The 20,432-nt window shown below is 39.5% G+C and overlaps 2 protein-coding genes across 4 annotated transcripts in view; one reads left to right on the plus strand and one right to left on the minus strand.

Moving 5' to 3' along the window:
* Positions 1-20,432, minus strand: part of ANLN (anillin actin binding protein) — a 168,489-nt gene that overhangs the window by 69,933 nt on the left and 78,124 nt on the right. The window lies entirely within an intron of this gene.
* The window catches only part of KIAA0895 (KIAA0895 ortholog), a 59,718-nt gene continuing 51,252 nt past the window's right edge, over positions 11,967-20,432 (plus strand). The window contains exon 1 of one of the 3 annotated variants that reach the window (XM_045166412.1): positions 11,967-12,938. In XM_045166412.1, the coding sequence (XP_045022347.1) occupies positions 12,914-12,938 (25 nt within the window). In that variant the 5' untranslated portion in view covers positions 11,967-12,913. The remainder of the gene's footprint in view (positions 12,939-20,432) is intronic. The other 2 variants (XM_045166414.1, XM_045166413.1) reach the window with 2 other exon arrangements.

Here is a 20,432-nt window from a genome sequence, read left to right on the forward strand (position 1 = left end):
CAGTCCTTCCAAAGAAATCCCAGGGCTGATCTCCTTCAGAATGGACTGGTTGGATCTCCTTGCAGTCCAAGGGACTCTCAAGAGTCTTCTCCAACACCACAGTTCAAAGGCATCAATTCTTCGGCGCTCAGCCTTCTTCACAGTCCAACTCTCACATCCATACATGACCACAGGAAAAACCATAGCCTTGACTAGATGGACCTTTGTTGGCAAAGTAATGTCTCTGCTTTTGAATATGCTATCTAGGTTGGTCATAACTTTCCTTCCAAGGAGTAAGCGTCTTTTAATTTCATGGCTGCAGTCACCATCTGCAGTGATTTTGGAGCCCAGAAAAATAAAGTCTGACAGTGTTTCCACTGTTCCCCATCTATTTCCCATGAAGTGGTGAGACCGGATGCCATGATCTTTGTTTTCTGAATGTTGAGCTTTAAACCAACTTTTTCACTCTCCACTTTCACTTTCATCAAGAGGCTTTTGAGTTCCTCTTCACTTTCTGCCATAAGGGTGGTATCGTCTGCCTATCTGAGGTTATTGATATTTCTCCCAGCAATCTTGATTCCAGTTTGTGTTTCTTCCAGTCCAGTGTTTCTCATGATGTACTCTGCATATAAGTTATAGTTACATAGTTATTATAAATTTATCTGTGTGTGTGTATGTGTGCAGAGTCCCTGATTTATGATGGTTCTACTTACGGTAACTGGACTTTATAGTAATGCAAAAGCAACATGCTTTCAGTAGAAACAGTACTTGGGATTTTGATCTTTTTCCTGGACTACCAGTAAGCAGTACAATGCTTTGTCATAATGCTGCATAGTTGCACCAAGATGCCATTCCATCAGCCCTGTGATCCGAAGGATAATTAATACCTATACAACTGTTCTGGTTTTAATTTCCAGTACAGTACTCAATAAACTACAAGAGATATTCATCATTTTATTATATAATAGGCCTCATGTTAGATAATTTTGCCCAACTGTAGCCTAATATAATTGTTCAGAGCATGTTTAAGGTAGGCTAGGCTAGGCAATAATGTTTGGTAGGTTAGGTACGTCAAATGCATTTTTGACTTAGGTTGTGTTTATTGGGACATAACCCCATCATAAGTTGAGGAAGATCTATGTGTGTGATGTGTGTGTGAACAACTCTGTTGGCTCCTTTTCCTCTGCTCCACAACTAAGTGACTGAGAACTTTAAATTCTACCCTGGTTGCTCTTGTGTACCTACACACACCCACTGGGTGATCTCATCAGTTCCACTGACTTAAAATACCTTCCATATACTGATGATTCCCAAATTTATTTCTTTGGCATGATCTCTTCCCTGAGTTCTGAATAAGAATATTCAACTAACTATATGAAATCTTGACTTAGACTTTTAACTAGTATATTAAACTTAACAAATCCAAAATGAAATTTCCCTACTAAACCTATTCTTTCTCCAATCTTCTCTATTTCCATAAATGGTACCACTATCTACCCAGTTGTTCAAGCCAAAATCCTAGGAGTCATCGTCAATTCCTTCTTCCTTTCCTCCTACTCTATCCATATGCCCAACCTACCTATCAACTCTGCCTCCAAGTATACCCTGGGTCTTTTACTTCTCTTCCTCTCTAGCACTTCCGTTACACTCTAAGCCACCATCACCATCACTGGACCCACTGCAAGAGTCTCCTGTCTGGTTTCCCTGCTTCCACTCTCATCCTCTTTTCCGTTGTTCTCAGAACAGTTAGTGCGATCTTTAAAAACAAAAACACAGCTGTGTTTTAAATCCACCAGTGGCTTCTGATTGCACTTAGAAAAAAGTCTAAACTCCTTTCCTTAACCCCTGCCTATCTCTGGGATCTTTTCTCCTACCACTTTTCCCCAGTTCACTGGATTCCAACCATGCTGACCTTCACATAGCCCCAGAATCAGGATAAGATCATGCCCATCTCTGGGCTTTTTTGCCTTTGCAGTTCCCTCTACTATGAATGCTTGAATCCTCCCTCTACGCGAAATGTCTTGTGGCTGACTTTTTCTTATCCTTCAAGTCAGTCAGTTCAGTTGCTCAATCGTGTCTGACTCTTTGTATCCTTCAAGTCTCAGCTCAATAGTCACTTCCTCTGAGGCTTTTTCTGACCCCTCCATACTTCAAGTCACCATCTGCAGTATACTAGAGATATACAGTACTATACCTCATAGCACCTGTTTGTATTTGATATTACATCATTTGTTTGTTTTTCAGTCGATAATCAGGTCCTACTCTTTTGCGACCCCATGGACTGTGGCCTGCCAGGCTCCTTGGTCCATGGGATTTCCTAGGCAAGAATACTGGAGTGGGTTGCCATTTCCTTCTCCAGGGGATCTTCCTGACCCGGGGATCAAACTCGTGTCTTCTGCATTGGCAGTGGAATTCTTTACAGTGAGCCACCAGGGAAGCCCACATCATTTGTTTACTTGATTGTTGTTTCTCCCACTGTAAGTTCCAAGAGAACTAGGACTCTATTTGATTTATTCACCACAGCATCCCTGAGGTATGTGCCCAAGGACTGCCTGATACATGTATATCATGTGTACGTATGTATGTATGAAGTACCAGTATGCATATCTTCCAGTATGCAGAATCTTTCTTGTATGTTTGCAGTATAAATAATTAATAAATATCTGTGGAAGGAGTATATTAATGCACATCTTGATTTCTTCAAAATGTAATTAAGATAAACAATATTTCTGTTGTCTGATTAAAAGATATCCTTCTTCCTTCCCTTATTTACAATAAAACATCCTATCAAAAAATATCATAATGTTTCCCAGAATTTTTGTGCTGTTCTGACTATTTTCATTGACGTGAAAAGGCAAAGGCTATTTCACAAAGCATTCTTTATTTATTCCACTTTATGCTTTTCATTCTCCTGAAAAAGACATACTGAACATGTTCCATTCTCTCAATACAGACATCCCAAAAGCATTCAAATAGCACTGAAAAAAAATTTTTTAAACCTAGAGAAACCAACTTTGCCTGGATTTTTTTTAACTTTTATGTATCAGGGAACATTGTTTACAGCTGTCCTGAGGCTTCTGTTAATGCTTGTTAGAATCTGGAATATTGCAACCAGAGTTTCTCTATTCTTTTATAACACCAAACTTCAGATTAATTTTCCTCAATTCATATATTTCCAAAGACACAGAATGTTATAAATTGCTTCCAAGAGAACAAGGGGGAAAGTAAAAAGTATTTTCTAGAAGCTTCTTCTCATTCTTTTAAACTCTTATCTGAAATTTAAAAGTAAACATTTTTTAATGTCCTGTTTTTTTTAGTTACTAGGATAACTTCTTCTTAAGAAATTAAACTTTTTTTCAGTTTCAAGAGAAATATATGCTTGATCTGCTCTCAACAAAATGAACTTTTTCTGTAGAAAGTGAAATATTATAGTTATTTGTCTCTCCACTGGCATTAGCAATACTAGCAACCTTCTCTAGTCTTCACCATCTTATTTCTTCTTTCCTGGCTTTTATGACCCAGGTTAATGATCAAATATATTCTAAACCTTTAAAAAGGAAGATGTTGATTTTTTTCTTAAAAAAAAAAAAAATCTGATCCTCTCTTACTACAGAGATGTTTCAACTGACTTTTGTCCTGAAACTCCATTGACTATGAGTAGCTTACCATGCGGAGAAGGAAATGGCAACTCCAGTACTCTTGCCTGGAAAATCCCATGGACGGAGGAGCCTGGTGGGCTGCAGTCCATGGGGTCGCTAAGAGTTGGACGCGACTAAGTGACTTCACTTTCACTTTTCACTTTCATGCATTGGAGAAGCAAACGGCAACCCACTCCAGTGTTCTTGCCTGGAGAATCCCAGGGACAGGGGAGCCTGGTGGGCTGCCGTCTATGGGGTCACACAGAGTCGGACACGACTGGAGCGACTTAGCAGCAGCAGCAGCTTTCTATGTGATTCATACATGAAATATACATGTTAATAGATGAGATAATTAAATAAGTTACTGAAAAAATAAGAAAAATATAAGCTCTTTACTCATAACCTAAAAAACAATATTTCTATGAAAAATATCTATTTTTCTATGATTTTTTAAATCTAGAGTTTAATGGAAATGATCATTAAAGAGAATCAGAAATTGAAATGATCCACAATACAATGCTGGTACTGAACATAAAAGTAAACATTAAAAAAGTTAAGTATAATGCTGCAGTAGGATAACTACAATAGCATTCTTGGCTATTACTGGAAAACTTAGGTTTAGTAAGACTTTCAAAAGGGAGGAGGTGTATTCTTAGAGGTAAACAAATTATTAAAAGCAATTTTAATAATTCTTAACTTTATTTTGCAATCAGTGCTTTGAAAATGAAGTTTATATAGAGACAAGTAGGAAGGAAAGTTTCTTAAAAAGATGGAATTGTTCATTGTTCTGGCGGATATGTAAAAACAATGCTGACTCAAAAGCAGCCAAGTGGACAGCTGCAGATGCTGTATCCAATGGAAATACTAAGCAGGCGTAGCATGAATCAATAATTAACAAAGCAGATGCACAAAGCTTGATGAGGATGAATGATGACATGGGCGGGAATGGTAAAAGAAGCTGATAACAGTACTAGCTTTGTAACTAATTAGATAAACTCTTTGTTTTCATGAATTTGTTAGTAAGAGTACTTCAGTGCCTAATAGTACACAAAGAATATCTTTTTTTAATGCTTTGAATTAATTGATATGTACCTCTATATATTAATAGTATTTATCACTGAAAATGTTTATAAATCAAAATGATCCACAAGAAAAATTGGTAGGGTGAACACAGAAATAATTTTTAAAGTAAAGAAGAAATAATATTCTAAATGAACTAACTACAGGGGCATCAAGGGCTTCCCTGATAGCTCGGCTTCCCTGGTAGCTTCTGGAGGAGGGATAGGCTACCCACTCCAGTATTCTTGGGCTTCCCTGGTGGCTCAGCTGGTAAAAAATCCACCTGCAATGTGGGAGACCTGGGTTCGACCCCTGGGTTGGGACTATCCCCTGGAGAAGGGAATAGCTACCTGCTCCAGTATTCTGGCCTGGAGAATTCTTTGGACTGTATAGTCCATGGTGTTGCAAAGAGTTGCACAATTCTTAAGTTTAATGAAATGTTGAAGAGGGAGGTATACCTTTAGTGCACATCATTTTCTAACTTTTATTGTGTGTGTGTGTACACACACATGCTAGTCAGTAAGGATAAATACATTGTGGATAAATATATTGTCTTTTATGTACTCTAAAAGCACTAAGCCCTGTCTCTTGTATATAAATAAATAGCTGTGGAATTAATAATACATTTCTCCAAAATATAATGGAAGTAGACAATCTGATTATGCATGTTTTAGTAAAAACATTCAGAGTAAATTCTTTAGATTCTGAACGAATGAATTGGAAACATCTTTTAATCTTTCTTTCTTTTTTTGAGAATTACAGCTCTTAAACTGCAGTGACTTGAAAAATTAGAAATTTGCAGAGGTAACATGCATTTATAGCAAACTTGGAAAGCAGGTTTCAGTTTTAGGTATATAAAGAAGTTAAGGAAGGTATGGAAGGAAGATAAGTATGCAAGTTTCATTTACAGTTTTCCCTTAGGACATATGTTGCAAGAACAATGGCTCTTCTGAAAGCAAAGCATTCATTGCTCATTACTGTTATCAAATGTTTAACCTGAAGATGTGTTCTTTATCCACATGCCCATTTTATATCATTCTGTTTTTCTTTGAATTATCATAGAAAATGCAAGCTTTCTATTATCTACTGATTCATTAACTTACAAATAATTTATTGAGTATATACTGTGTGCCAGACACTATTCTAGTTGCTAGAAATATAGCAGTGGGCAATCAAGTTACTGCACTTACGGAAATTTTATTCTAGAGATGGAGACAGACAATAACCAAGATAAATCAGTAAAAGACATAATAAAATAAACCAGAGAAAGGAGCTAGGAAATCTGAGAAAGGAATAGAATTTTAAATTGAGTGACCAGGAAAGGTCTCTGAGAAGTGACATTAAGTCCTGGGAAGTGAAGGAGCTAGTCCTGTGGACACAAGGCCAGAGTGGACACTGGGGGTGGGGGAGCATTCCAGGCAGATCAGATCAGATCAGATCAGTCGCTCAGTTGTGTCCGACTCTTTGCGACCCCATGAATCGCAGCACGCCAGGCCTCCCTGTCCATCACCAACTCCTGGAGTTCACTCAGACTCACGTCCATCGAGTCAGTGATGCCATCCAGCCATCTCATCCTCTGTCGTCCCCTTCTCCTCTTGCCCCCAATCCCTCCCAGCATCAGAGTCTTTTCCAATGAGTCAACTCTTCACATGAGGTGGCCAAAGTACTGGAGTTTCAGCTTTAGCATCAGTCCTTCCAAAGAAATCCCAGGGCTGATCTCCTTCAGAATGGACTGGTTGGATCTCCTTGTAGTCCAAGGGACTCTCAAGAGTCTTCTCCAACACCACAGTTCAAAAGCATCAATTCTTCGGCGCTCAGCCTTCTTCACAGTCCAACTCTCACATCCATACATGACCACAGGAAAAACCATAGCCTTGACTAGACGAACCTTTGTTGGCAAAGTAATGTCTCTGCTTTTGAATATGCTATCTAGGTTGGTCATAACTTTCCTTCCAAGGAGTAAGCATCTTTTAATTTCATGGCTGCAGTCACCATCTGCAGTGATTTTGGAGCCCAGAAAAATAAAGTCTGACAGTGTTTCCACTGTTTCCCCATCTATTTCCCATGAAGTGGTGGGACCGAATGCCATGATCTTCGTTTTCTGAATGTTGAGCTTTAAGCCAACTTTTTCACTCTCCACTTTCACCAAGAGGCTTTTGAGTTCCTCTTCACTTTCTGCCATAAGGGTGGTGTCATCTGCATATCTGAGGTTATTGATATGTCTCCTGGCAATCTTGATTCCAGCTTGTGTTTCTTCCAGTCCAGCGTTTCTCATGATGTACTCTACATATAAGTTAAATAAACAGGGTAACAATATACAGCCTTGACGAACTCCTTTTCCTATTTGGAACCAGTCTGTTGTTCCATGTCCAGTTCTAACTGTTGCTTCCTGACCTGCATACAAATTTCTCAAGAGGCAGATCAGGTGGTCTGGTATTCCCATCTCTTGAAGAATTTTCCACAGTTTATTGTGATCCACACAGTCAAAGGCTTTGGCATAGTCAATAAAGCACAAATAGATGTTTTTCTGGAACTCTCTTGCTTTTTCTGTGATCCAGCGGATGTTGGCAATTTGATCTCTGGTTCCTCTGCCTTTTCTAAAACCAGCTTGAACATCAGGAAGTTCATGGTTCACATATTGCTGAAGCCTGGCTTGGAGAATTTTGAGCATTACTTTAGTAGCGTGTGAGATGAGTGCAATTTTGCGGTAGTTTGAGCATTCTTTGGCATTGCCTTTCTTTGGGATTGGAATGAAAACTGACCTTTTCCAGTCCTGTCAGGGAAAGCCCCAAATCGCAAAGGTCATGAGGTGAAACAGTGCTTGGCATAGCTGAGGAATATTTAAGAGGCCAGAGTGTCTGGAGGAGACCAAGGAGAGGACAGCAGTGGGAGATGAGACCAAGGAGATGATAGGAGGCTGGTCATAAAGGACCTCGTAGGCAAGAAAGGAAGACATTGAAGTACTTTTCACAGAAAACTTACATTATCTGACTCTCTAATAGGATCAATCTGGCCACTGAGTTTTGAGAATAAAGAGGGCAAGAATGGAAATACAGTGTTCAAGTCTCCTGTAAATGTGTTATCATAGTTTCATTATTTAAGAAAGAAAAAAACAAAAACAAAAAAACCTCAGACTGCCTGGGCCATAAAAAAAAAAAAAGAAAGAAAGAAATACAGGGTTCAGCTACAGCTATAATCCAGACAAAAGATGGTGGTGGCTTGAGCCAGAATGGTGGCAGTGGCAATAGTGAGAAGTGGCTGGATTCTGGATATATTCTGAAGATAGTATCCACAGGATTTTCTGACAGACTAGGATGTGAGGTTATACACTACCTGTGATACTCTGAAATTTCCACCCATCCTTCTTAGTGAAAAAGGTACAAATACTCTCATGTTCTCCGTCATTCTTAGAGGATGATGTTTCTGACATAACTTCAACTTTCCTTTTGTTCCTAAGTTTGAAAACATACCCCACAATTATTTTTGTGTCCTATCTCAACCTTGAGGAAAGCTAAAAGAGAAGATGTGGCTCTGAAAATTGACAGTGTCAACTCTATCTCATGAGTTCCTCCTCTACTGTAAAATCCACCCTGATTTCCCTTGTTTATGCCAAGGCCTGTCTCAGAACCTTGCACATATTGAGTCAGTCAGTCAGTTCAGTCACTCAGTCATGTCAGACTCTTTGTGACCCCATGGACTACATCATGCCAAGAATCCCTGTCCATCACCAGATTTACTCAAACTCATATCCATTGAGTCGGTGATGCCATCCAACCATCTCTTCCTCTGTCATCCCCTTCTCCTCCTACCTTCAATCCTTCCCAGCAACAGGGTCTTTTCAGATGAGTCAGTTCTTCACATCAGGTGGCCAAAGTATAGGAGTTTCAGCTTCAGCTTCAGTCCTTCCAATGAATATTCAGGACTGATTTCCTTTAGGATAGACTGGTTGGATCTCCATGCAGTCCAAGGGACTCTCAAGAGTCTTCTCCAACACCACAGTTCAAAAGCATCAATTTTTCTGCAAACTCTCACATCTATACATGACTACTGGAAAAACCACAGCCTTGACTAGGTTGGACCTTTATTGGCAAAGAAATATCTCTGATTTTTTTTTTTCAGTCACATCAAGTATATTTATTGCAATCTTTAAAGTTACACTTGCTCAGTATTTTGGAAATATTTTAGACAGTGAGAAATCAACAATGTTGGGTGTATGAAGTTAAAATAATAAAATATTGTTAATATTAATGTACATGTGCAAATTGTAGAGGTTGGTCATGACTTTTCTCCCAAGGAGTAAGCATCTTTTAATTTCATGGCTGCAGTCATCATCTGCAGTGATTTTGGAGTCCCCCAAAATAAAGTCTGTCACTGTTTCCACTGTTTCCCCATCTATTTGCCATGAAGTGATGGAACAAGATGCCATGATCTTAGTTTTCTGAATGTTGAGTTTTAAGCCAACTTTTTCACTCTCCTCTTTCACTTTTATCAAAGGCTCTTTAGTTCTTCACTTTCTGCCATAAGGGTGGTGTTATCCGCATATCTGAAGTTATTGATATTTCTCCTGGCAATCTTGATTCCAGCTTGTGCTCCCTCCAGCCCAGCGTTTCTTATGATGTACTCTGCATATAAGTTAAATAAGCAGGGTGACAGTATACAGCCTTGACGTACTCCTTTTCCTATTTGGAACCAGTCTGTTGTTCCATGTCCAGTTCTAACTGTTGCTTCCTGACCTGCATATAGGTTTCTCAAGAGGCAGGTCAGGTGGTCTGGTATTCCCATTTCTTTCAGAATTTTCCACATTTTATTGTGATCCACACAGTCAAAGGCTTTGACATAGTCGATAAAGCAGAAATAGATGTTTTTCTGGAACTCTCTTGCTTTTTTGATGATCCAGTAGATGTTGGCAATTTGATCTCTGGTTCCTCTGCCTTTTCTAAAACCAGCTTGAACATCTGGAAGTTCACAGTTCACGTATTGCTGAAGCCTGGCTTGGAGAATTTTGAGCGTTACTTTAGTAGTGTGTGAGATGAATACAATTGTGCAGTAGTTTGAGCATTCTTTGGCATTGCCATTCTTTGGGATTGGAATGAAAACTGACCTTTTCCAGTCCTGTGGCCACTGCTGAGTTTTCCAAATTTGCTGGCATATTGAGTGTAGCACTCTCACAACATTATCTTTTAGGATTTGAAATAGCTCAACTGGAATTCCATCACCTCCACTACTTTTGTTCATAGTGATGCTTCCTAAGGCCCACTTGACTTCACATTCCAGGATGTCTGGCTCTAGGTGAGTGAGCACACCATCGTGATTATCTGGGTTGTGAAGATCTTTTTTGTACAGTTCTTCTTTATTGTATAGTTCTTCTGTGTATTCTTGCCACCTCTGCTTAATATCTTCTGCTTCTGTTAGGTCCATACCATTTCTGTCCTTTATTGAGCCCATCATTGCATGAAATGTTCCCTTGGTATCTCTAATTTTCTTGAAGAGATCGCTAGTCTTTCCTATTCTATTGTTTTCCTCTATTTCCTTGCATTGATCGCTGAGGAATGCTTTCTTATCTCTCCTTCCTATTCTTTAGAACTCTGCATTCAGATGCTTATATCTTTCCTTTTCTCCTTTGCTTTTCACTTCTCTTCTTTTCACAGCTATTTGTAAGGCTGCCAAAATGTAAGACAGCCATTTTGCTTTTTTGCATTTCTTTTTTTGGCGATGGTCTTGATTCCTGTCTCCTGTACAATGTCCCGAACCTCCATCCATAGTTTATCAGGCACTCTCTAAGATCTAGTCCCTTAAATCTATTTCTCACTTCCATTGTATAATCATAAGGAATCTGATTTAGGTCATACCTGAATGGTCTAGTGGTTTTCCTCACTTTCTTCAATTTAAGTCTGAATTTGGCAATAAGGAGTCTGAGCCACAGTCAGATCCTGGTCTTGTTTTTGCTGACTGTATAGAGCTTCTCCATCTTTGGCTGCAAAGAATATAATCAATCTGATTTTGCTGTTGATCATCTGGTGATGTCCATATGTGGAGTCTTCTCTTGTGTTGTTGGAAGAGGGTGTTTGCTATGACCACTGCGTTCTCTTGTCAGAACTCTATTAGCCATTTCCCTGCTTCATTCCATACTCCAAGGCCAAATTTGCCTGTTACTCCAAGTGTTTCTTGACTTCCTATTTTTGCATTCCAGTCCCCTATAATGAAAAGGACATCTTTTTTGGGTGTTAGTTCTAAAAGGTTTTGTAGGCCTTCATAGAACTGTTCAACTTCAGCTTCTTCAGCGTTACTGGTCAGGGCATAGACTTGGATTACTGTGATATTGAATGGTTTGCCTTGGAAACGAACAGAGATCATTCTGTTGTTTTTGAGCTTGCATCCAAGTACTGCATTTCGGACTCTTTTGTTGACCGTGATGGCTACTCCATTTCTTCTAAGGGATTCTTGCCCACAGTAGTAGATATAATGGTCATCTGCATTAAATTCACCCATTCCAGTCCATTTTAGTTTGCTGATTCCTAAAATGTCGACATTCACTCTTGCCATCACCTGTTTGACCACTTCCAATTTGCCTTGATTCATGGACCTAACATTCCAGGTTCCTATGCAATATTGCTCTTTACAGCATTGGACCTTGCTTCTATCACCAGTCCCATCCACAATTGGGTGTAGATTTTGCTTTGGCTCCATCCCTTCATTCTTTCTGGAGTTATTTCTCCACTGATCTCCAGTAGCATATTGGGCACCTACTGACCTGAGGAGTTCATCTTTCAGTGTCCTATCTTTTTGCCTTTTCATACTGTTCATGGGGTTCTCAAAGCAAGAATACTGAAGTGGTTTGCCATTCCCTTCTCCAGTGGACCACATTCTGTCAGACCTCTCCACCATGACCTGTCCCTCTTGGGTGGCCCCACAAGGCATGGCTTAGTTTCATTGAGATAGACAAGGCTGTGGTCCGTGTGATCAGATTGGCATCATCTTTTAGGATTTGAAACAGTTCAACTGGAATTCCATCTCATCCACTGGCTTTGTTCATAGTGACGCTTGCACATATTAGGCTCTCAGAAAATGTTAAATGGTATAGTCTCTACTGAAAATCCCATGGACAGGAAGGAGATCAAACCAATAGATCTTAAGGGAAATCAACCCTGAATACTCTTTGGAAGGACTGATGCTGAAGGTGACGCTCCAGTATTTTGGTCATCTGATGCAAACAGCCAATTCATTGGAAAGGTCGCTGATGCTGGGAAAGATGGAGAACAGAAGAGCCCAGCACAGGATGAGGTGGCTGGATAGCATCACTCATGCAGTGCACATGAACCTGGGCAAACTTCGGGAAATAGTGAGGGACGGAGGCCTGGATGCTACAGTCCATGGGGTTGCAAAGAATCAGAAACGACTGGGCAACTGAACAACAACATAGTCTCTACACTTCCTAGGCAATAATAGACAAAAAGCAACATTCAGCCCCTATCAACTGCACAATCATAAATTAAAATTTGTATTTTAGTATTAAGGATATTATGCCAGAGCACTCAACTGATAAATATGGTCGAGCTTCCAGCACCTTCATTATTACCAGTTGCAATCTAAAGTTGTTTTAGCTTTTCTGCACCGGTAAAGGTAACTAAAAGCCGGCTTTGTAACTCGCAGCTGGTCTAAGTCACACACCAGCTGTCTCTTGTAAATTTACCGCGGAGTTAACAGCTCACAAACGTCTACGGAGACGAGGAGTCAAAATGCGTGTATCCCAGCGGGCGGGGACACGAGCCTCTCCCAAGGCCCAGCCCACAAGCCCCCCGAGGCGTGGGCCAGCGCTGTGCACGCGGGGAGTTGTAGTTCCTCCTCTCTTCTGCGAGTCAGGCCACCGTAGCTCGAGCGCCTCCTATGGCGCGCAGGCTCTGAAAGCTTGGCGCACGCGGACAGCGGGAAGCGTTTCCTAGCAACGGGGGAGCAGCAACGTCACGGCGGCGGGTACTCAGAGCTGCTGCCTACCGTTGGGCGGCCTTGAGTACCTTTCAGCTACCTGCGGGCTGGAAGGAACGCTGTGCGCAGCGCTCTGTCCGCACGTCTTTGCCGGTCCGTTCCCACCTGATCCTACCCCTGGTCCCCGAAAGCAACCTCCTGCCGCGACCCCGGGTCCGAGGCACGGCCGGAGGCTAGAGGCGGCTCGCCAGGTTCCTATCTGGCCCTCGCCCCCAGCGCCCGCGGAGCCCACCGCCCGCGGCCTCAACGGGACGATGCTGGAGTCTATTCGAGTGACAGGTGAGTGCTGGGAAGCATGGTGGTCCCTGGGCTGGCGGGAGCCGCCAGCGTCGTCCCGGTCGCTTGCGGCGAGTATCGGGTGGGTCCGCCGGGAGGCCGAGGTAACGGAAGGATTGGGGTCCGATGCCCAACGCGACGCCCAGAACAGTGCGGAGCCCCCAGAAGGTGCTCAGGCAAAAGGTGCGCAGGGAAGAGAAAACGGTACCGTTAGGTTTGGTCAGTTATCAATAAGCACGTGCCGTGGATTGTAATGTTGTAAATTTTACTGGCTTACCGGCCCTACAATCTAAATATTGTTAAATTCTACTTCAAAGCTTATTAAATATGTAATCAGGCATTATAGTGCCCTGGAATCTAGTTTTCTAGAATGTTCAGAAAAATAAGAGCTAAGCAAATGAGCACGTCTCTGTATATATCAGTATTTGTACTGGTTTGTATGTATGCTTTTATTCTTAAGGCAGAACGTTTTTGAGTTGATATCAATAGGTCACTGAATAAATGTATTATACCAAACACAAAAAATGGATGTTTAGACCCCAGGTCAGAAAGTTATTTGCTTTCTGTTATTAAAAAGAATTGTGGATACTATTTTAAAATGATCTTGCATAACATTAGAATAATTTCCTAGGCCATTTTCTGTCATTTGATTCTGTTTAACATTACTGCAAGACAGAGTTCTTGATAGTCTAATATCATGACCAGAAACACCTAAGAACAGCAGAGTAAAGGAAATTCTCTAAACTTGAAACTAACATCAGAATAAGGCCAGGTTTTTTTTTTTTTTTTTTTTAACTTTAAGGCATTGTAATACCTAGTAGACCATTTTCCTGCAAATCTTTGTGTAACGAAATCAAGTTTTAATGAAAATATTTATGGTCTTAATTATACTATATTTCATGTTCTGTGTTATAAAATAGGGAACTGATTTTGTGCAGTCGTGACATTGCTGTGATTTGTCTCACCGTTGTTTATGTTGATAGGAAGCATCAACAATAACAAGATTTAAGATTTCAGAGGCATTAGATTTTTTTTATGTGATTTGGTGTAGGTGCTGTTCTTTTCATCTAAAATACAATGAAAATGTTGGAGGTTACTTTAAAATATTGTATCTTCTTTTTACCTTGGAGCAGGGTCTCTCAACCTTGGCACTGTTAACATTGAATTAGTGGGTAATTCTTTGTTGTGGGGGGCTGTCCTGGGCATTGTACAATCTTTAGCAGATCCCCAGCCTCTCCCACTAGATGCTGGTAATCCCCTCACCCCCAACCCCCATGCCCCTGACTCCACACACACTCATTTGTGACAACCAAAATTATCTCCAGACCTTATCAAATGTCTCCTGGAGGGCAAAATTACCACCGCCCCCGTTCCATTTGAGAACCACTGCCTTGGAGAAAAATATTCTAGTTAGATTTTGTAAAAGGGTTATTATATAACAATTTACAAATAATATCAATCAAAATTATTTTCCCAAAGCACAAAAATAATGGTAGAGAGAATATAATTATGATAATACTAGTTTTAGAAAGTGAGTATTCTGACCAGTCAGCTATACAACATGGATCTCCTGTTTTTCAATATACACAGTTGTAAGTTTGAGGAGAAATACTTTATAAAATAGTAGACCTACTTCTCTTGTCTGAACCCCAATTCCATAATTTAGTGGCAATACACTTCTCAGTCCAACTCTGCTTGTTGCTGTCCCAAGATAACATAATTTGGCAGTGGATTACTATAGTTCAATAAAAATTAAAATAGTCATTTGAGACAATTCAAGCCCCAGATTAGAACTGGTCATTTTTCAGATTAGTTTCTCCATTTCTTTTGTAAGTTTCTTGACTAGTTAAAAGGAACCCCCATGTTCTAGAACTCCATGCCTAGCCTTTTGCTGACATATCAGAAAACCCACTTTCAATGGCCAGAAACTTTATGAAGAGAGTTTAGCCAAAAGTATACCCTCCTTTCCCCTCACTATCCCTCTCTAACCCCTTACTATTCATTGATATCTTAGAAGCCCATGTTCTTCTGATTAGCATTAAGATTGCTCTTGTTTGTGGTTAGAGTACCGATGGAAAGTACTCTGTTCATTTCTTTTCAGCTTTGAGATAGCTATGAATGTAGAGCACTGAAGCACAGTTACTTGTTTCTGAAATTACTTCCTATATAATATCTCACTTTTGACCTATTAGTCATGATTTAATATCTAAATATGACATCCCAGTGAACTGCCAAATGGAGGAGTAAAATAAGATTTGATTCCAAATACTGGAGTATTTACAGTGTTCCATGGAGTATTTCTATAGGAGCTGAATATAATACTGATACTGATAGTTAACACCCACTTCTTAGTACAGGCTGGCATTGTTCTCAACACTACACATATATTAACTTTTTTGATCCTCTCACTAATACTGTGAGGAATGTAGTATTTTTATTCCATTTTCCAGATAAGGAAGCTGCAGCATAAAGATGTCAAGTAATTTGATCAAGGTCACACACAGCTGCTAATAAATAGCCAAGATTCAAATCAGAGAAACTCCCTTCCAAAGCCCATTTTCTCAACCACTAGGGAAGTCAAACACTTGTTAAACGATATGCTGAGTTAAGCCACAAAATTCAACATGAAAATCTCATTTAACATCAGTGCTATGTTAGCTGATAATTTACTCCAGGTGTTTTAAGTTTTATCACAGGCAAGTCGGTAATAATTTTTGCCTGGAAAGATGACATTTTACCTGACTATAAAATTGTTTTTGAAATAGAGAAGACGACATCTAGCTCATTCAGTGAGTAACAAAATGCTGTCAGAAGCCATATAAGATTATGTTCATTTGTGAATTCCTACTGCCTGTATTTTGTATGTGATGAGAAGTGATTAATTAATCATCTGGAAATGAAGCTCCTTTGTAACAAAAGTGAATGTTTAAAAATACTAGACAGAAGTCCTAAGAGCAGCGTTTGGCCATTTGGAATGAATACACTTAAGCATATAGCTCCTGTTTGTTCTACAGCAGTAGGCACCTGCCATTAAAACTTATCTTCAACATCACTCATTGTTTAATTTTTTTATGCATCCAGGTATGATTTTTTCCCTCAACTTTCAGGCATTTAAACCCTGTGTCCTTTCTCTCCTCTCAAATATTCTCCTTCCTTGGTTATCTCTCAGCAGTGAGTGAACAAAAACAAACATAGGTTTATGCCACAATGGAACTTAAAATTTCAGTGATGGGGAAGGCCATCATATAAGCAAATGTAAGACTGCAACGATGACAAATGAGTCAAAAGAACATTCCAGGGAAGTTTTCCTGAACAAGTTTGAACTGAAGGATGATTAGGGATTAATCTATCAGAGAGGAGAGCTCTTCATATATAGGGAACGGAATATGAAGTGTTGTGTCTGGAGAGAGGTGAGTGTGAGAGACTGACAAAATGAAGGGAGGCTCGAATGGACTGATTAAGGGGCGGCGGGTGTGTGGACATTGTGCACCCCGAGGCCAGAGAGACAGAGCAATGTTCGTCAGAGACTTCATGTGCCGTGATTAGGAATTTTGTCTTCACCCTACGTGGAATACCTGGGGAAGTTAGTTTTCTTGCATGTTCACTGTTGTTTTAGACAGTTTAATGTGTTTTCTTTTACCACAACCACCATTTCCTGGCATTATAGAATACTCTTCGTGCTTCTAAATGCATATAGAACTCAGCAGTTTCTGGCCAAAAAACAATAGTATCACGTTATAAGGATCGTTGCTACTAATAGAGTGACACTGAAATGCTCTTAACTGGGAATCGATGACATTTTAAAGAATCCTTAAATACAGTTGAGTTTCCCAGTTCTTAAATGATACTACCTTTTCATCTCTTTCTTCTTACAGTTGAGAAACTATATCAGACAATGTTGAATTCAGATTGTAATTAAAAGATTATCTATTATAATGCAGACAAATTGGGCAATAAATGTTTTCAAAGATACCAATTTTTAACATACCATGTAAAAAATTATGGTCTTAACTTACATTCAGTAAAGTTCCCAAGTCTTAAAGTGGCAGCCTGATGAATCTGTACATATGTAACCACTGTCCAGAACAAAATACAGGGCATTTTTAGCCCCTAAAACTTTATTACCACCTCCCAAATTATAACCCCTCCCCCAAAGGTAATCACTTTTCTGTCTTCTAATACCATAAATTAGTTTTGTCTGTTTTTGAACCACATATAAATGAAATTATACAGTATAAACTCTCATGATCTGGCTGTTTGCTCAGTATTGTCTGAGAGTCATCTGTACTATTGTAACCTAATTGTTTTTTTTTTTCCATTGCAATAAATATATTTTATTATATAAATATATCACAATTTATTCATCCTTTCTACTATTGACAAATACCATTTAAGTAATGATAAACAACCTGGTGAAATTAAAGTGTTTATCTTGTTTGGGGATTATTTTGTTTTGCCTTCTGTTTGTAATTAAACAGCCTATTGTTTTGTGGTATAAAATTATCCCAGCTTCTCAGGTTTCATAAGTATTAGTGAAATATATGAGATTGCCATTTTATGGGTCAAAATTGGTTGAATGGTATTTTCCACCAGGCTGTGATGCTGATGATCTGATCTTTCCTTTAGCCAGAGACCTTATAATTACTGTGAAAGCTCACATATTCAGTTGTGAAACACTTTTAAGAGTTTAGTAAACAGTGTTCCCTCCCTCTCCTGTTTCTTTAGATGAGGAACAGGAGGCACCCATGGGTTTAGTGATTAGGCTACTATTACAGAGAGGTTATTGAAAGAATTGGGAATGGAAGCCAGAAATCTTGGTATTCTTTTCACCTGTTCTAGATACAAATTCAGCTTTCATTGTGTTGGTAATTTCAGTATATATGTGACTATACTGACCACCAACTTTAATGTAATATTATTTTTGCAATTTTCCCTCAATATGGATAATCAGTTTGGGGTGAATGGCTTCTTTGATCAACAGATTTTCATTTCCTCCAAGGCTATAGTGAAGCAGATTGCTGGTGGCTAAAATGTTACTTTAAACAGTGACTTAATATGAGAGTATGAGTTTTACTACTTTTAGAACAGGAAGTGAGTTACACTTTCCCCCAAAGAAGCCTGCTTATGCTTTAAGAAGTCTCAATTTTTCGGTAAAAAATAAGAATATGGTGTCTTCATTGAAATCTTTTTGTTCTTAAGCCTGTTTTAAAAGTCATATTTTCTTAAAGTAAGCAATAGTATTTAAAATTACAAAAACAGTCTTTTAGGTTCTCCACTGCTTAATACAACAAAATAAGATTTGTTTGAGCATTCCTTGGACAGCAAGATCAAACCAGCCAATTGTAAAGGGAATCAACCCTAAACATTCATTGGAAGGATTGATGCTGAAGCTCAAGTACTTTGGCCATCTGATGCGAAGAACTGACTCACTGGAAAAGACCCTGATGCTAGGAAAAACTGAGGGCAGGAGGTAAAGGGGGCAATAGAGGATGAGATGGTTGGATGGCATCATTGACTCAATGGACATGAGTTTGAGCAAACTCCTAGAGATAGTGAAGGATGAGGAAGCCTGGTGTGTTGCAGTCCGTGAGGTCACAAAGGATTGGACACAACTGGGCAACTGAACAGTAACAACAAAATAAGATTAGTATGACTCTTGAGAAATTAATTTATATCAATCTTGTAAGAATTGTTTGAAGGCCCACCTGCCCTGCTTTTATGAACTTCACAGGATATCAGCATTTGGCAGGATTCACATTTATTTGAAACAGATACACCATTGGTACTCCCAGCCTACTTAATAGCAGGTGGAGCTTAAAAAGGACTAATGCTAAATCTCTCAGTTAGATAATTCACAAGTGAACTGAAACTCCTGGGAAGGAGTGTTTTAGCAGATAGTTTAGAATTGAACTATCCTGAAGTTTATAGCCTGTTTGCAATGGGACAAAATTATGAATTTTGGTCACTGATGCTTTATGACAAAACAACAGAAAACTCTAGGTTTTAGGAACCAAATAAAGCACTTTTACATTGGGTATTCATTTTAAAAAAATTAGGAAAAAAACCCAAATTAGGAATTCTTCAGAGCAGTTTATTCACTGATTTTAATTTGAGGTAACTCCCTTCCTTTTTATTATGAAGAGCAAATGAAAAAAAAACCTGATTACCTCGCTTTACCTTCCTGGCTGTGCCTAGCCCTTACCTGACTTTTCTAGGTTTATGACACCCTTGTTCTTATCTCAGTTCTCTTTTTTCCCTTTCAGTGTCCATTTCAGTCTTTCTTTGATTGTCACCTCTTGTCTTCTCAATTTGTGGTGTCTTATTAGGGAAACCGACACTGTTCATGGGCATTTGGACTCAGCTTGCGCTCCTTAGCCCATGTTTGCCCAGCCTACCTAGTGTTGACTATCAGTTGGCAACACTTAAGTATTTAAACCTGTGGGGATCTGGGACCTACGAGCCGTTGATGAAAGTTTTATTTGTTCTGTTTACTGGGTGTTGGTTTTTTACGTTACTGAACAGCCACTTTGTGTAGTCAGCCTTCAGCATGTCCCTATGCAATCTAGTTCCTACTTCTCAGCTTGTCCACGTGGTAGACAGTTTATTTAGCTCCTACTAGAAGCAACTTAGCAGCAGCAGCAGCAGCAGTTTAGAGACATGGGTTCGATCCCTGGGTTGGAAAGATCCCCTGGAGGAGGTCATGGCAATCCACTCCAGTATTCTTGCCTAGAGAATCCCATGGACAGAGGAGCCTGGATGGCTACAGTCCAAGGGGTTACAAAGAGTTGGATACCATTGAAGTGACTACACACACACACAGAATTTATACTTTCATGTTATCTTTACACAGTAGAATTCAGATTTCATATGTTGGCCTAGAAAATGTTAACTAGAAGGACTTTTGAGTACCTTTTGTATTTGGATTGTTCATTGTCCACTTTTAACCTCATACTGTTTCTTTACCTTAAATCCTATGATTTCTGGGTTTTAAAACTTAGCATTTAGTGCACAATTTCTCTACCTTAGCACTATTTTAGGATGAATGCTTTTGTTGAAGGGGGCTGTCATATGCACTGAAGGATGTTTAGTCTCATCCCTGGCCTCTAACTACAAGATTCTAGCAGCATCACTCCCTGGTTGTGATAGCCAAGTGCCCTAGAGGGCACAGTTGCTCTCAGCTGAGAACCTCTGGTTCAAGGTCTTCCAGGTTATTTTTCCACTACTGCAATGATCTCCTCAGAGATATATGAAATGGTTCCAAAACTACAAATACATGTTCATCTACAGTGGTTAGAGAGTGGCAGCTTAAGGATCATGCCATTCATTACTTTATTCAGTGTACATTTATTGAATGTCTACCAGATACCTTGCTAGATGTTGGAAAAAGATGAATAAAACATGGTCGTGTACCTATCTTGGTACATTAGTGATTCCGATTACAGAGGAAGAAAGGTGTAGTGCTGTGCGTGTAGCAGATTTAATACCGAATGTCTGTTG

The sequence above is a fragment of the Bubalus bubalis genome, chromosome 8 (assembly GCF_019923935.1).
Source record: "Bubalus bubalis isolate 160015118507 breed Murrah chromosome 8, NDDB_SH_1, whole genome shotgun sequence".
NCBI lineage: Eukaryota > Metazoa > Chordata > Mammalia > Artiodactyla > Bovidae > Bubalus > Bubalus bubalis.